Source organism: Ranitomeya variabilis, chromosome 3, assembly GCF_051348905.1.
Source record: "Ranitomeya variabilis isolate aRanVar5 chromosome 3, aRanVar5.hap1, whole genome shotgun sequence".
NCBI classification, from domain to species: domain Eukaryota; kingdom Metazoa; phylum Chordata; class Amphibia; order Anura; family Dendrobatidae; genus Ranitomeya; species Ranitomeya variabilis.
Window position 1 is genome coordinate 408,104,027 of NC_135234.1, and position 17,322 is coordinate 408,121,348.

At 40.6% G+C, this 17,322-nt stretch overlaps 1 protein-coding gene across 2 annotated transcripts in view; it reads left to right on the forward strand.

Annotated features, from left to right (window-relative positions):
• USP32 (ubiquitin specific peptidase 32) overlaps positions 1-17,322 on the forward strand; it is a 278,060-nt gene that overhangs the window by 151,016 nt on the left and 109,722 nt on the right. For both annotated transcript variants that reach the window (XM_077296233.1, XM_077296234.1), the window contains exons 13-14: positions 3,236-3,419; positions 12,292-12,467. In XM_077296233.1, coding sequence (XP_077152348.1) covers positions 3,236-3,419; positions 12,292-12,467 — 360 coding nt within the window. The remainder of the gene's footprint in view (positions 1-3,235; positions 3,420-12,291; positions 12,468-17,322) is intronic.

The window sequence follows — 17,322 nt, forward strand, 5'->3', positions numbered from 1 at the left end:
ACTAATCTTTTTTTAATAATTATAATAATAATTTAATTTTTATAGCACCAACATATTCAGCAGCACTTTACATTTTTGAGGGGACTTGTACAGACAATAAAAGACATTAGAGCATAACAATAATCACATAAATCTACAGATCAGATACCAAGAGGAATGAGGGCTCTGCTCGCAAGCTTACAATCTGAGGAAATAGGGGAGACACAAAAAAGTGGATGGTGGCAATTGCTTTCGTTTTTCTGACCAGCCAAAGTGTAAGAATTCGGGTGTTCATGTAATGCTGCATGAACCGGTTATCAGCCAGAATATGTAACAGTACAGACAAAGAGGGCTATTAAATGGCGTAAAGCGTATGAGAACATGGTATGAGGAACCTGGTTATGGTGAAAATTTTGAATAGGCACCACAGGGATAGTTAAAAAAAAAAAAAAATGTGTTGAGGCGGTAGGCCAGTCTGAAGAAATGCATTTTTAGGGCACGCTTTAAACTGTAAGTATTGTGGATTAATAGAATTATCCTGGGTAGTGCATTCCACAGAATTGGTACAGCACGTGAAAAGTCTTGGAGACGGAAGTGGGAGGTTCTGATTATTGAGGATGTTGACCTCAGGTCATTAGCAGAATGGAGGGCACGGGTAGGGTGGTGGAGTGAAACGAAGGAGGAGATGTAGGGAGGTGCTGAACCATGGAGTGCTTTGTGGGTGAGAGTGGTAAGTTTATATGGAATTCTGGAGTGTATGGGTAACCAGTGTAATGACTGGCACAAGGTAGAGGCATCGGTGTAACGGTTGGTAAGGGATATGATCCTGACTGGCTGGTTCACAAATGTATCCCTTTATGGTGATGGTTTTTGTTTGGCACAGCTTATAGCCTTTGACTTTTTTATTTTAATGGAATCATTGCATGTCTAACTTAAAGCAGGTGCTTTAATATGTTAGTGTTGCTATTAATATTTTTCAATCATTCATAATTAAATGCTTCCATAATGTTGACTTAATGACATGTATGGGTCATTCCATATCAAGTGATCCAAATATGAATATTTTTTTTACCTGACGTCTTTAGATTTTTTTTATTTTTTGTTTTTATGAAGTACAACTTTAGTTAATTACAAATTAAAAGTTTAGAATTTTTTTCTTCATCAGTTAATTTTTTACAGATTTTTAAAGTTTTAAAAAAGCACAGATTTTGGCCTGGTATGGCTTTACATTTTTTATCATATCTCAGGCTAGAATTAAGATATAGAGGTGGGAGAGGCATCATTTTTCTCAGAACGGTACCAGCTGTCATTTGATATGTCACAAGACTATGTTTCTTTATATTTTGTTTTGGTGAAATCAAATTTAAACATTTTGATGCGCAATTCTGAAAAAAACGTATGTTTTAAAATTGTGAAAACATGCATGTGTGTTACTTGTGTCCTTGTTTATGTTTGTACAGGGATTCAACTTGGGACCTATCAAATTTGTATTTTTTTTTTTAAGCCTTGAATCATGTGATTTTATGTTTGTGTGAGTTTCTTCCCTTTTTCTTTTCAAATTACAACTTATTGCATTCAACATTTATATGTAACAATAAAGAAACGCAACAAACTACCGAAGTGCCAGAATAAATACATCTTAATCATCATAACAACTTGCTCAGCATTTTCAACCTGAATTCATTGAACAAGCCAAAAGAAAAAACGTGATCATATCCTCAAGTGTGATTTTCTAAATACAGTCTGATCCTAAAAAAACAATATTAAAAGAACCAATATTTTTTACCACCTATTTATACATGGAACAATTTTTTTCTACTATATCACTAAACATGTCATTTCTGAAGTGTTTAAGAAGAATAGTCCAGTAGTTAGATCCTCGTACTATAAAATATGAACTAATCAAACAGTTAATAGTAGGTTTTTACACTGGCCTGTTATCATCAATGTGTCCCTTCTAGTGGGTGAAATGTCATCTTGCCCATAAGCGCTCACTAGCAATGGCCGTTTCCTTCTGTGTCAGAGTATGGACGGCTGTCATGGTGCTCGGCTCCACCTGAGTTATATCTGATTTTTGTTCACTTTTACAATGTCTGATTTTCTTGGATACACAAAGGACGGCACTGGACCAGAAGGTGCAGAAAAGTCACTTCTACGTCTTCATTTTCACAATCTTTGGAGAGTCCAGTAGCCGTCAGCGCTGATCATATTCACAGGTCACATCACCAGTTATGTCATCCATTGCCGATCTCGTGCCGCCTTCTACCACGTCATGGACGTCACTGTCTTTATTTCCACTACATGGGATGACAGTCCGGTATTGGGGAGTCCCTGTGATGGGTTCTGCTTCCTGTAACCGATATAACAAACTCTCCTTCTCCCCGTAGTCCTGGTTTGTACAATACATGAACTGGATGTTAAGAGTATTTTTCTCCCTCCATTTGAGGAGTTGCATCGGTGTTAAGATTTGGTGTGAATACGGCCTCTGGAGACCCGAGCTGCCGGCCTGTCAGCTGCTCTGCAGTCACTGTCTACCCCTGTTCTATCTCAGGTTTGGCCCTAACAAAGCTTCTCCTCTGTCCTCTCCTGCTTCTAAGCTCTAAAATAATAAAATAATACAGGAATATCTAAAAATCATGGATTATTTGATAACTATAGACCCCACACTTCTACACCACAGGCTGAACAGACCTGAAGTCAAGATTTTTGAACTGACACTGTAATAGTTTTATTTTTTAAAATATGATCCCATCACGATCCCAGCTTGTATTTTGGTACAGATGTGGCTAGGAGCATAACAGGCACATGTGCAGTTTGTGAAATTTTTTAATTAAACGTTTTTTTCGGAAATGCGTTTTAAAGTTTTGCGCTTGCGTTCGCATAGGTAAAATATTATCAAAGATACTCTTGTGTCATATCTTGTGAAAGCCTGTACAGTTCTGAGTAGAATGGTGTTTATTTTGTTTCTCTATCTCTTTTCTAGCCTGAGTTATGGGGAGAAATGTAAAGGCAGGCAACACCGAAATTCACACTTTTTCCGAACTTTGAAAATCAATAAAAAATAAAAAAAAATATCTAGAATTTTCTTTTCTTCACATTTTGCATTCTCTGACACACTATTACCAAATAACAAAATCTCAAAAGAATTAAAAATATAGTGGTAAAAATCATTGGTTCACTTGACATGGGATGACCCGTATAAATCTGTTGCTTTTTAGCTCAATTTTTCGCTCCTTTTTTTTTTTTTTTTTTGTAGGAATCTAAACCTGTTGTTATTGAGCCTTCCCCATCATTAAATGGCAGCCGGTACTCGCTGGGGGCATCCTCATTGGATCAAAGGGAAGATGACAAGACAGGCACTAATGTACATAGCACTACAGAAGAGAAATCATCCGATAACATATCTTCTGCGTCGGAAGCTTCAGAGACAACAACCAGCGGTAAGGTTAAGGGCTGTTTCCAAGCAGCGCTTTTATGTCTGGTTCTATCTGAGGTGAAGTCCATAGGGAACTGAATATGTTTTCCATTAAACAAGACCGTAGAAAGATGGCCGAAAATCAAATAAGGTGTCTATAGATTTTTGTTATATGCAATCATAAGTCCCTGAAGTTTTAATCCATTTGCTTAGAGAGAAAGAGAAGAAATGTGCTACAGAGTAATTTCTGTTCAGTCACAGAGACCTGCAATGCAGTTAACTTGTAGGAACTTAAAAAAAGAGAAAATGTAAGCATTTAACATCTTCACCTCCTGTGTTATCCGTGCAATTTACATGTCAGCCATGTGCAAGATCACAGACATCGCATGAGATCTGGGTATGCACTGATCCGGCTGAGAGCGATACATAATGTGCATTTTTTATTGTAAGAATTTTTAGGGTCGAATGTACAGTTTGTTCCAAATATTTGGACAGTGACATTCCAGGTTTGGCATTTGCATTTGGAAGCTGTTGCTCTGAACCCACAACATGCAGTGATAGGAGCTCTCAATGGAGGAGAAACAGACCATCATTAGGCTGAAAAAAAGAAATCCATCAGAGAGATACCAGAAATGTTAGGAGTGGTCAAATCAACAGTTTGGTAGATTCTGCAAAAAAAAAAAAAAATGCATTGATGAGCTTGGGAACTCAAAACGACCTGGACATCCATAGAAGACAACAGTGGTAGATGATTGCAGAATCCTTTCCATGGTGAAGAAAACCCCATTCAGAACATCCACCCAACATCCACCCAAGTGAAGTACTCTTTCCAGGAAGTAGGTGTTTCATTATCTAAGTTTACTATAGAGAGAAGACTTCATGAGGGCACATACAGAGGGTTCACCACAAAATACCACATCACACGAATAGAAAGGCTAGATTAAACTTTGCTAAAAAGCATCTAAAGAAGTTTGCCATGTTCTAGAATAGCATTCTTTCCATGAGACTTTTTTTCTCACTGCTAGCGGTGAGGTCACCGTAGTTCAGGGGAACGGCTGGGAGCGCAGCCTCTGTGACCTGCAGTAACCTCGATGACGTCGCCGCTAGTCACTGAGCCTGAGCTCACAGCAGCTCATTCACCAGTGGTTCTCAGCCTGACGGTCGCATCTTGGCACCATCCAAGTTGAAAATGGTTTATCCTCAGACACGGATTACGGCATGGGACAGAACGATGGACAGGTGAGGGGTATGGTTGGTTGTTTTTTGTTTTTTTTATACAAGAGACCATGGCTTCAGTGGAATGGGCGTTAGGCGAGTATAACTGTTTGCTATTTTTAAATAAAGTAAAAGTGTGTTTTTTTTTCCTTTTTCTAATTTCAAATAAGACTTTATTCTGGCTTTTTTTTTTTTTAAACCCCTTCCCGACCTTTGACGCCACGTAGGCGTCATGAAAGTCGGTGCCAATCCGACCTGTGACGCCTATGTGGCGTCATGGAATGATCGCGTCCCTGCAGATCGGGTGAAAGGGTTAACTCCAATTTCACCCGATCTGCAGGGACAGGGGGAGTGGTGCTTCAGCCCAGGGGGGGCTTCACCCCCCCTCCCCCCCGTGGCTCCGATCGCTCTGATTGGCTGCTGAAAGTGAAACTGCCAATCAGAGCGATTTGTAATATTTCACCTAAAAAACTGGTGAAATATTACAATCCAGCCATGGCCGATGCTGCAATACCATCGGCCATGGCTGGAAATACTGAAGTGACCCCCCCACCCCACCGATCGCCCCCCCCAAGCCACCGATTTGTCCCGTAGTCCCCTCCGTCCTGTGCTCCGCTCCCCCGTCCTCCTGTCCGCTCCCCCCGTGCTCCGACGCCCCCCCGTGCCCCGATCTCCCCCCCCTTATACTTACCGAGGCTCCCGGTGTCGGTCCGTCTTCTCCATGGGCGCCGCCATCTTCCAAAATGGTGGGCGCATGCTCAGTGCGCCCGCCGAATCTGCCCGCCGGCAGATTCGTTACAAGTACATTTTGATCGCTGTGGTAGGTTCTATCACAGCGATCAAAAAAAAAAAAAAAAATAACCCCCCCCCTTTATCACCCCCATAGGTAGGGACAATAATAAAATAAAGAAAATATTTTTTTTTCTTTTTCCACTAGGGTTAGGGTTTCAACTAGGGTTAGAACTAGGGGTAGGGTTACGGGTAGGGTTAGGGGTAGGGTTAGGGTTATGGCATGTGCACACAGTGCGGATTTGGCTGCGGATCCGCAGCAGATTGGCCGCGGATCCGCAGCGGATTGGCCGCGGATCCGCAGCGGATTGGCCGCTGCAAATTCGTAGCAGTTTTCCATCAGGTTTACAGTACCATGTACACCTATGGAAAACCAAATCCGCTGTGCCCATGGTGCGGAAAATTCCGTGCAGAAACGCTGCGTTGTATTTTCTGCAGCATGTCAATTCTTTGTGCGGATTCCGCAGCGTTTTACACCTGTTCCTCAATAGGAATCCGCAGGTGAAATCCGCACAAAAAAACACTGGAAATCTGCTGTAAATCCGCAGGTAAAACACAGTGCTTTTTACCTGCAGATTTTTCAAAAATCGTGCGGAAGAATCTCACACGAATCCGCAACGTGGGCACATAGCCTTAGGGTTAGGGTTGGAATTAGAGTTAGGGTTGGAATTAGGGCTAGGGTTGGAAATAGAGTTAAGATTAGGCTTGTGGTTAGGGTTACGGATAGGGTTAGGGGTGTGTTGGGGTTACAGTTGTGGTTAGGGTTGGGATTAGGGTTAGGGTTGGGATTAGGGTTAGGATTAGGGTTAGGGTTGGAATTAGGGTTACGGGTGTGTTGGGGTTAGGGTTGTGGTTAGGGGTGTGTTGGGGTTAGGGTTGTGATTAGGGTTATGGCTACAGTTGGGATTAGGATTAGGGGTGTGTTGGGGTTAGTGTTGAAGTTAGAATTGAGGGGTTTCCACTGTTTAGGCACATCAGGGGTCTCCAAACGCAACATGGCGCCACCATTGATTCCAGCCAATCTTGCGTTCAAAAACTCAAATGGTGCTCCCTCCCTTCCAAGCTCCGACGTGCGCCCAAACAGTGGTTTACCCCCACATATGGGGTATCAGCGTACTCAGGAGAAACTGGACAACAACTTTTGGGGTCCAATTTCTCCTGTTACCCTTGCAAAAATAAAAAATTCTGGGCTAAAAAAATATTTTTGAGGAAAGGAAACACATTTATTATTTTCACGGCTCTGCGTTATAAACTTCTGTGAAGCACTTGGGGGTTCAAAGTGCTCACCACACATCTAGATAAGTTCCCTTGGGGGTCTAGTTTCCAAAATGGAGTCACTTGTGGGGAGTTCCTACTGTTTAGGCACATCAGGGGCTCTGCAAACGCAACCTGACGCCCGCAGAGCATTCCATCAAAGTCTGCATTTCAAAACGTCACTACTTCCCTTCCGAACCCCGACGTGTGCCAAAACAGTGGTTTACCCCCACATATGGGGTATCAGCATAGTCAGGAGAAACTGGACAACAACTTTTGGGGTCCAATTTCTCCTGTTACCCTTGGGAAAATAAAAAATTGTGGGCTAAAAAATCATTTTTGAGAAAAGAAAATTTTTTTTATTTTCATGGCTCTGCATTATAAACTTCTGTGAAGCACTTGGGGGTTCAAAGTGCTCACCACACATCTAGATTAGTTCCTTGGGAGGTCTAGTTTCCAAAATGGGGTCACTTGTGCGGGAGCTCCAATGTTTAGGCACACAGGGGCTCTCCAAACGCGACATGGTGTCCGCTAATGATTGGAGCTAATTTTCCATTCAAAAAGCCAAATGGCGTGCCTTCCCTTCCGAGCCCTGCCGTGCGCCCAAACAGTGGTTTACCCCCACATATGGGGTATCATCGTACTCAGGACAAACTGGACAACAACATTTGGGGTCCAATTTCTACTGTTACCCTTGGGAAAATAAAAAATTCTGGGCTAAAAATCATTTTTGAGGAAAGAAAAATTATTTTTTTATTTTCACGGCTCTGCGTTATAAACTTCTGTGAAGCACCTGGGGGTTATAAGTGCTCACTATGCATCTAGATAAGTTCCTTGGGGGGTCTAGTTTCCAAAATGGGGTCGCTCCACTGTTTAGGCACACGGGCTCTCCAAACGTGACATGGTGTCCGCTAGCGATGGAGATAATTTTTCATTCAAAAAGTCAAATGGCGCTCCTTCCCTTCCGAGCCTTACCATGTGCCCAAACAGTGGTTTACCCCCACATGTGAGGTATCGGTGTACTCAGGAGAAATTGTCCAACAAATTTTAGGATCCATTTTATCCTGTTGCCCATGTGAAAATGAAAAAATTGAGGCTAAAATAATTTTTTTGTGAAAAAAAAGTACTGTTTCATTTTTACGGATCAATTTGTGAAGCACCTGGGGGTTTAAAGTGCTCACTATGCTTCTAGATAAGTTCCTTGGGGGGTCTAGTTTCCAAAATGGGGTCACTTGTGGGGGAGCTCCAATGTTTAGGCACACGGGGGCTCTCCAAACGCGACATGGTGTCCGCTAAAGATTGGAGCCAATTTTTCATTGAAAAAGTCAAATGGCGCTCCTTCCCTTCCGAGCCCTGCCGTGCGCCCAAACAGGGGTTTACCCCCACATATGAGGTATCGGCGTACTCAGGACAAATTGGACAACAACTTTCGTGGTCCAGTTTCTCCTTTTACCCTTGGGAAAATAAAAAAAATTTCGCTAAAAGATCATTTTTGTGACTAAAAAGTTAAATGTTCATTTTTTACTTCCATGTTGCTTCTGCTGCTGTGAAACACCTGAAGGGTTAATAAACTTCTTGAATGTGGTTTTGAGCACCTTGAGGGGTGCAGTTTTTACAATGGTGTCACTTTTGGGTATTTTCAGCCATGTAGACCCCTCAAACTGACTTCAAATGTGAGGTGGTCCCTAAAAAAAATGGTTTTGTAAATTTTGTTGTAAAAATGAGAAATCACTGGTCAAATTTTAACCCTTATAACTTCCTAGCAAAAAAAAAAATTTGTTTCCAAAATTGTGCTGGTGTAAAGTAGACATGTGGGAAATGTTATTTATTAACTATTTTGTGTCACATAACTCTCTGGTTTAACAGAATAAAAATTCAAAATGTGAAAATTGCGAAATTTTCAAATTTTTTGCCAAATTTCCTTTTTTTTCACAAATAAACTCAGAAATTATCGACCTAAATTTACCACTAACATGAAGCCCAATATGTCACGAAAAAACAATCTCAGAATCGCTAGGATCCGTTGAAGCGTTCCTGAGTTATTACCTCATAAAGGGACACTGGTCAGAATTGCAAAAAACGGCAAGGTCATTAAGGCCAAAATAGGCTGGGTCATGAAGGGGTTAAATACAACTATAATGTTAGTAATGGATAGGCATCTTATAGACAGGCCAAGTAGGAAGAGCTGGGCAAAGTGCCAGAATTGGCATATCTAGTAGATGTGCCATTTCTAGGCAGCTGACGGCTGCAATTTTTAGACTGGGGGGGCAATATAAATGGTCCCATAACAACCGATATATGCCAACCCCCAGCTGTCTGTTTTAGCTTGGCTGGTTGTCAAAAATGAGGGGAACCTCACAACTTTTTTTTTTTTCATTATTTATTTAAATAATTTAAAAAAACGGCGTGGTAACCCCTCTGTTCTTGGTTACCAGCCTTGCGAACGCTGACAGCAGAGAGTTGTAGCCCACAGTTGTCTGTTTTGCTTGGCTGGTAATCAGAAATACAGGAGAGCCCACACCTTTTTTTAAAAAAAATTATTTTTTTAGAGGGCAGGCGCTGGCTGATGAATACTCCCATCAGCCGCCACCTGCTCTCACTGTTAATAGTAGCAACAGGCGTAGGCTGATGGGAGTAGTAGTCCCATCAGCCGACACCAGTGACCAGAGGTAAACTTTTTACCTCTGATCACAGCTGCAGGCTCATGCTATCATTTGACAGTGTTGGAACCGCCACTGTCTGACTGGCGTTAATGATTTTACCGCTGATCAGAGGCAAGGTTTGCCGCTCTGTCATGCACATGACAGCGCGAGTAACACCCGGTGTTTTTAGGGCCAAACCCGAACAGTAGCACAGACTTCCTGGTAAAGGTCGTGTTTCTGGTCCGTGCCCGAACAGTAGGTGATTGGTGTGGATCCTGAACTTTGCTGTTCATGTTAGCCCTTCTCTATTGATGATGTCACTGAAGACTGAAGCAGCCGGATTAATTCTGAAGTGTACAGGGCTAATTCTGCTTAGATTCAAGCAAATGCAGCAAGGTTGATTAAACGGTGCTTTACAGTGCAGATGGACATTGACCTAAACATACTGCAACCCTAATGCAAAGAAGTGGAATATTCTGCAATGGTCACATCAGTCACAAGATTTCAACCCCATTGATCATGCATTTCACATGCTTAAGGCAGAACGACCCACAAACAAGCTACAACTGAAGTCACCTACAGTAAAGACCTGGCAAAGCATCACAAAGGAGGAAACCCAGCGTTTGGTGTCCTCCATGGCTTCCAGACGTCAGGCAATGATTGCCTGCAAAGGATTCCCTACAAAGTATAAAAAATAAACATTTTATTTATGGTAAAGTTAATTTGTCCAATTACTTTTGAGATGAGGAGTCTTTATAGAAAAATGGTAGCAATTCCTAAGCATTTCAAAGGATATTTTTGTTCAACCCCTTTAATTTATCCTGTATTTCAATTGCATCTCATTTGTTTCATTTTAAATAAAAAATAGTGGCATACAGAGCCCAAATCGCGAAGATTCGGTCATTGTCCAAATATTTCCTGACCCTACTGTAATTTAAAGGGGTTGTCCACTACTCGGACAACCCCTTCTTAATTACCGTTTTCCCCCTGTAGAATAACACTTGCCTCTGGTGCCAGTGCTGTTCCAGCAGTGTTGGCACTGGCTCTCTTGGGAGCTCATGTGTCATTATGTTGCACAATTCCTGTGGCGAATTAGTGCAGGATGTAATTGACATCCAGAAGAAGTGAGAGGACGGAAGCAGCTCTCACTTTTTCCGGGTGTCTAGATTTGTCTGAAGGAGGGTAGAAAGAAGCCAGCTCTAATTTATCACAGAGATTAAGGGACATAACAATGTTACCAGAGCATAGGGAGAGCCAGTGCTGACACCGATGGAACAGCGCCACCTCTGAAGGCAAGTATAGGTCTCATTATGTTACTGGGGGGCTATAGGAGTTCAGAACGGATTGTCCGAGGTGTCAACAATCCCTTTAATTAATTAAGAGATGGCAACTATACTTGGAAAGGGTGAGGATAGTAGAAAGGTGGATGTGGCTTGTGAGGAAAAGGGTATGGCCTAAATTGCAATGATATTACGCCACTTTGAAAAAATTACTGCATTTTAAGACTGTCCACTTTATAGAAAAATATTTGGAATTGAGAGTCCTCAGTGGTTGATACCTTTTTAATGGCTAACTGAAAAGATGGTAACAAATTGCAAGCTTTCGAGACTACTCAGGTCTCTTCATCAGGCATAGACTAATTAATACAAATTCTGAAGAATCTCATATTTATGCACAACACAGCACAGAAAAATGCCATAGATAAGACAGGTGACGTGAAGCAGAACAATCATTATGGGAGAGTGATAAACAGTTATGTCCATAAATATTGGAACAGTTCATAGATAAGAGTATGAATGTTTTATTATCCTCTGATTGGGGTCTGGTTCTGTGTTGTGATACCCCCACCAGATCTGAGGAGCAAATTCCTTAATTTATGTAAAAAGACATAAATCCATGCAACACATTCATTCCTGCACTGAGTGTGTCAAAAGTTATCATAAGTTTATACTCCCAGACCCTTCTGTCTCTCTGAGATTTGAAATTACCCTTTAATACAAGTAATTTCATGTCCATGGTGCTGTGGTCTGGGATACCAAAATGTTTTGCCACAGGTAGATCCATTCTTTTTTCTCTTATTGTGTGGCAGTGAGAGTTCATCCTTGTTCTCAGTTTTTGCCCTGTCTCCCCTACATAGACCCTCATTGGGACATTTAATACAAATAATTAGGTACACTACATTAGATGTGATGCAGCTGAAAGTACCTGGGATCTTGTAGTCCTGATGTGAACTGGGGATGCACTGTCAAAGTTAGGGAGTTTAATCAAATTTAGCGATTCATGCGGTCTGATAACTACAATAAATGTTTAATCTAGCTTTATATCACTTACTAGTTGGTTACTTTTTCTCAGAAATGTATGCCAAGATTTAGCATATTAGGCAATCTCTTTTCCCACTATGTCTTTGTCAGTAACTATGGATTTAGTTTTTTAAATGCCTAATAAAATGTGATGCACAAGATGATGTATTGTTTAATTCTATTGTTTGTTAGATGTTCTTTTTTTAAGTTTGTTTTTACAATTTTCCATATTATTGCTACAAAAAAACAAAATAAAAGTAACTTTTTTTTTGAAACTTTCACAATTTCTGCTAAAGCAGACTAACTAATCCTGTTCTGTACAAGACTTACCAGCAGTGTCGTTATCATCACAGACTTGATTACAATGAAAATGAACACCTCTATGTACAGTTGATAAAACTGGATTCGCCATTCACAATAGTTGTCAGTTCTCCCCTCCTCAGTCTCCTTTCACAATGACCTTTGACCTGGTGAGCGCATACTAATTAAATAGTTCAAACCAATTCAGCAGAGTCAATCTGTGGCTGCTAATGTCCACATCCAGTCATTGCAGTTCTTGGCTCCTATTGAATTCTCCTTCCCCTGACGCCCTCTAGTAATGAAGGGCAGGGACATCTGGGAGAAACTAAGCTTTTTAATACATTTTACTTATTTATGTTTTTTTATAGTGAAAATGTGCCTTTCTTTTCCGTTCCAGTTTTCCTTTACTCCAGCACGCCAGGTGCAGACATGTGCTTTGCACGCCAGCATAACACTTCGGATAACAATAACCAGTGTATGGGTGGTCCCAATGGTAGCATATTATTGCAGCTTAATCCACAGAAACCTGGTGCTATTGACAACCAGCCACTGGTAACACAAGAGAATGTCAAGGTGAGTTGTACATTCAGTATATTGTTTAGATTTCTGTTGAATTTAATCAATAAGGTAAAAGTCTTAGACGCCTCCATGCCTATTAATATTATAAGGAAATTTTCCTATAACTTGTATATCTGTATAATAAATTTCACATGCCTGATTATAATCACAGGTTACACTTTTTTTTTTTAAATGTTTTTAAACATTAACGGGGACCCTGACTTCAGTGATGTGCCACTTAGCAGTCTGCTTGATGTAGTTTTGATAAAATCACTGTTTTAGCAGCAGGAGATTATCACTAGAGGATAGTAAACCTACTGCTATGCAGTCCTCAATATTCATGAACTCTGTATAACCCCTCCCACACCACTGATCTATTGATTGGTAAATTTCTGCGTAAACTCTGCATAGGCAGAAATCTGCCAATCAGTTGTGTGGGCAGGGTTATACAGAGCTTAGCTTTCAGAGACTTGGTAGATCTGTAGCAGATAAAATAGTGATTTTATCAAAATAACAGCATTCAGCCCAGTAAGTGAGGCATTTCTGGAATTAGGGACTCTTCCCCTACATCATGCTGCTCTCAAAAGGGGTAGCAAAGACCTGGGGACCGATAATGTCCCAGCATCTCCAGTTCAGCTCCTATGCCTACCAAAGGAAAGTGTTTCTTGTGAAGGGTCTGGCTGACTGATCATTTCAATAGCTAAATTAGCACGTTCACTGCCAATACATAGAGAAGGGTGAGGCAGTCAGCCAGTCCCCTTTCCTCACCATTGCTCACATGATGACACAGGAAACACTTTCCTGTGTTGAGCATGGAAAGGTAAAATGGAGGCACTGAGGGACCTATGCTAATTGGGGTACGTTTATTAATTAAAACTGCATAATTAACTCATTTAAACATTTTTAGGGAACACTTTGCAAAACACTGCTGCTACCATTCCTAAGCTCCATAAAAGTAAATTAATTAGACATTGTCAGGTTTATAATCATCACATCTAAGAACATTATAGTCTCGATCATTTAGACAAATTAATGAACATATGCCCCACATTGTGCATTATCTCTGAATTAGAGGATCATTTGCACAATTTTTCATATTGATCTGGACACACAGAGAAAAAAAAAGTTTTATAATTTTTTTTTTTAATAAATTTCTCCCCTCCGTTGCGGAGCTATGTGTTCAAAGTATTCGTCACTCACATTAGTGGGCATTCGCTGACAGTTGTTGACTGGGGGAGTGTATGGCTTCCTCTATAATGCTGAACAATCATAAGCAGGCTGCGAAACACTGGGGAAAGAAAGTATGCCCCCAGAATAGCATTGACACACAGTTCTCTCCTCTTACTGCAGATTGCTGAAATTTACTGGAGCCCAGCAGACCCGAGTGTGAGTAACTGCCAGCTTTCAGTTCTCACTTTTGGCAGTCATCATGGGGGGAGGGGCAGCGCAACAGAGTTGAGTCTCATTACAAACACTTATAGAAGCGCTCCTCTCATAATGCTGCCAGCTCTGCCAATCATAAGCAGAAATTCACATACAAGGGGGAAAAATACATCCCCATTATAGCTTAGGACAGGCTCTGTGTGAGACATTGACACAGTGCGCTCTCCTCACTGCCGAGTATGAATACATGTGCTGGAGTGCAGCAGACCTGAGTGTGATGAGCAGCTTTCATCTCCAGCAGTCAGTGTGGAGGACGGGTAGTACAGCAGAGTTGGCAGCATTATACTTGCTTTGACCATGCTAATGTGTATTTGGTCCTGCCAATAAATCTCATTTGAGTTGCGCAAAGAGCTACTAGAATTGTTTGTAATGAGTCTCAGCTTTCTCTATACTGCCCCTCTCCCTCACTGACTGCTGGAGTCAAGAGATATGAGCTGAAAGCTGTTAGTAATCACAGGTCTTGACACTTGAGGCATGTATGGGATGGAGAGTAAAGTAAAGTCAAGGAGCTGTAACATTTAATGTTCTCTTAGATAGTTTCAGAATTCAAAGAGTGAGATAAGGCTTGGAAGATGATGGCGGTGAAGCGATGCAGATTACTAGCACAATTGTAGGAACACTACAGGAGACCATTGACTTGAAAGTATAAATCTATAAAGCAAAACTGATGCCCAGAATGTTAAATAATGTCACTCCATGCCACTCACACAAAGCACTGTAGCCAAAACTGCAGCAGAGACAGGAATAGAATTGTAACATATGTACAAGATAAAAACAGAACAATTAGAAACATAAATCAAATTGCAACATTTTACTGATATTTTACTGTGAAATAAAGGGTTGCACAAAATTATAGAAACATGGCTGCTTTTTTCTGCAAACAATGCCACACTAGTCCACAGGTTTTATGCGGTATTGCAGCTTTATCTTTTCATGTCAATTGTGCTATGGTGAAACACGTGACTCTTTTCTTTAAAGAGCTTGTCATTTTTGGATTCAGGCTCCCCGTGTGTGTGTGTGTGTGTGTGTGTGTATACACACACAGTGGGGAAAATAAGTATTAGATACACTGCAAATTTGGCACGTTTTCCCACCTACAAAGAACGGAGAGGTCTGTAATTTTTATCGTAGGTACCAACTGTGAGAGGCATTATCTAAAAATGAAAACCAGAAAATCACATTGTATGATTTTTATATAATTAATTTGCATTTTATTGCATGAAATAAGTGTTTGATACAATAGAAAAACAGAACTTAATATTTGGTACAGAAACCTTTGTTTGCAATTACAGAGGTCAGACGTTTCCTGTAGTTCTTGACCAAGTTTGCACACATTGCAGCAGGGATTTTGGCCCACTCCTCCATACAGATCTTCTCCTTAGTTGCCTTGGCCGTGTGTTTCGGGTCATTGTCATGACAGGTCTGTGCGAGCCAGAATTCTTGCTGGTTGGTAGGTGATCAAATACCGTACTTATTTAATGCAATTTAATTATGTAAAAACCATACAATGTGATTTTCTGGTTTTTGTTTTTAGATTCTGTCTCTCACAGTTGAAGTGTATCTATAATAGAATTACCGACCTCTCTATTCTTTGTAGGTGGGAAAACTTGCAAAATTGACATTGTATCAAATACTTATTTTTCACACTGTGTTTGTGTATATGTGTGTATGTATGTATGTGTGTGTTTACAAATAATGCTATATGGCAGTTCCTACTAAATGTAACCAAATACAAACCCAGACTCAAAGTACTGAAGACTGAGTAATGAAGATATCCATATTATTAAAAAGGTTTTTTTGGGTTTTTTTTTTAAACTGACTAATAAAAACAATAAAAAAGCATAATGCGATATAGGGGACGCTGAAATTGCTAGTAAAGGGGCAGTGTTCTGTATCCAAAAATAGAGAATATATATTTGTAGATTAATAATCAGAGTTCTGTGACCCCACCCCATCCACAGAAAACCCAACACCACTAGGACCCTTAGGATATTAAGTATCAGAAATAAATCGCTAATAGAAAAATGAAAAATGACAGTATGGACTCATACGTTATGGAAAAATGTAATGGAAGATGATAAAATTACTAATGACAAAGATGAAGTGCCTACCAGTTCCCAAAGGTTAGTGAATAAATATGGTTATCAGAAAACCACAATACAACAAGGCTTACAATCAAAGGTAGTTGCATGTGCTAAGAATAAATATGAAACCTTTAGATAGAAGATTATGCATCAACATAATGGCCCACCAAAGCAAAGTAAAGTGTCAGCATCCACCATACACTTAAATGACCTCCTATAGCCATACTGGTGTGAAAACTGCCTGTAAATAATCAAGAAATACCTGGGTGAAGTTTGATAGACCTCTTAGGGATCGAGGAAGTCGAGCTCCGGGAACGCTGAGCTAGACGCTATCTAAAGGTTTCATATTTATTCTTAGCACATGCCTCCCAAAAATCGGAATAGAAAGCGATCAAAAAATGTTATGTGCCCAAAAATGCTACTAAATAAAAACGACAATTCGTCCAACAAAAAACAAGCCCGCACATGCTTCTATCAGCTTGAAAATGGTACCAATAAAAATGTCAACAGGTCCCGCAAAAAACAAGCTATCACATGAGTCTGTCAGCTGAAATATAGAAAAATTGTAGCTCTCAAAATATGGTAATGCAAAAAGTGTTTTTATCAAAAAAAAAGGAAATAGTGTTTTAGCCAAACCTAAAAATCCGATTTAAATCTGGTAACGCTGTAATCACACCGACCCGGAGAATAAAGCAGTTGAATCACTTATACCGCTCGAGGAACTGCTTAAAAAATAAATAAAACCAATTCTTCACCTGCTGTTGGTTTGTTAATTCGGCCTCCCAAAGATTGCAGTAAGGCTCGCCGCACATTTATCCTGCACTGCGCGTTTTAATCTGGTGTTTCCGTGTAAATCTCTGAAATACGTGATTCAGACAGTAGATTCCCTATAATGAGATATATGGAGATACTGTGGACGCCATCTGGCCTATGATCCGGAGGTGTCGTCTTTTTAAGTGCGCATAGAAGTGCGGTCCGCCACAGTTTTGTGCACCTGTGATAAGAAAGACATTGCTCAACAGAAGCCAGACGAAGACCAGAGAAACACTGCTGCCTCATTATAGTGAATGGATTTCTCGGAGGTTTTTTCTGAATCGGTTTATTCGGAGATTTAGTTGGAAACTCCGATGTTAGTGCTCAGCATAGAGTACAGGATAAATATCCAAAATGTTCCCAATAAAAGCTTCAACTCAATCCACAAAAAAGCAAGGCATCTGTCAATGGAAATAACAGGGGCTACCACGTTACTGGTAGTATAAAGGTTCTGGAAAAGCATTATGGCTCCCCCACCCTCCCAAAAAAGGAATCCAGTGAATTCTGCTCTCCTAAATCTAAATGTCTCC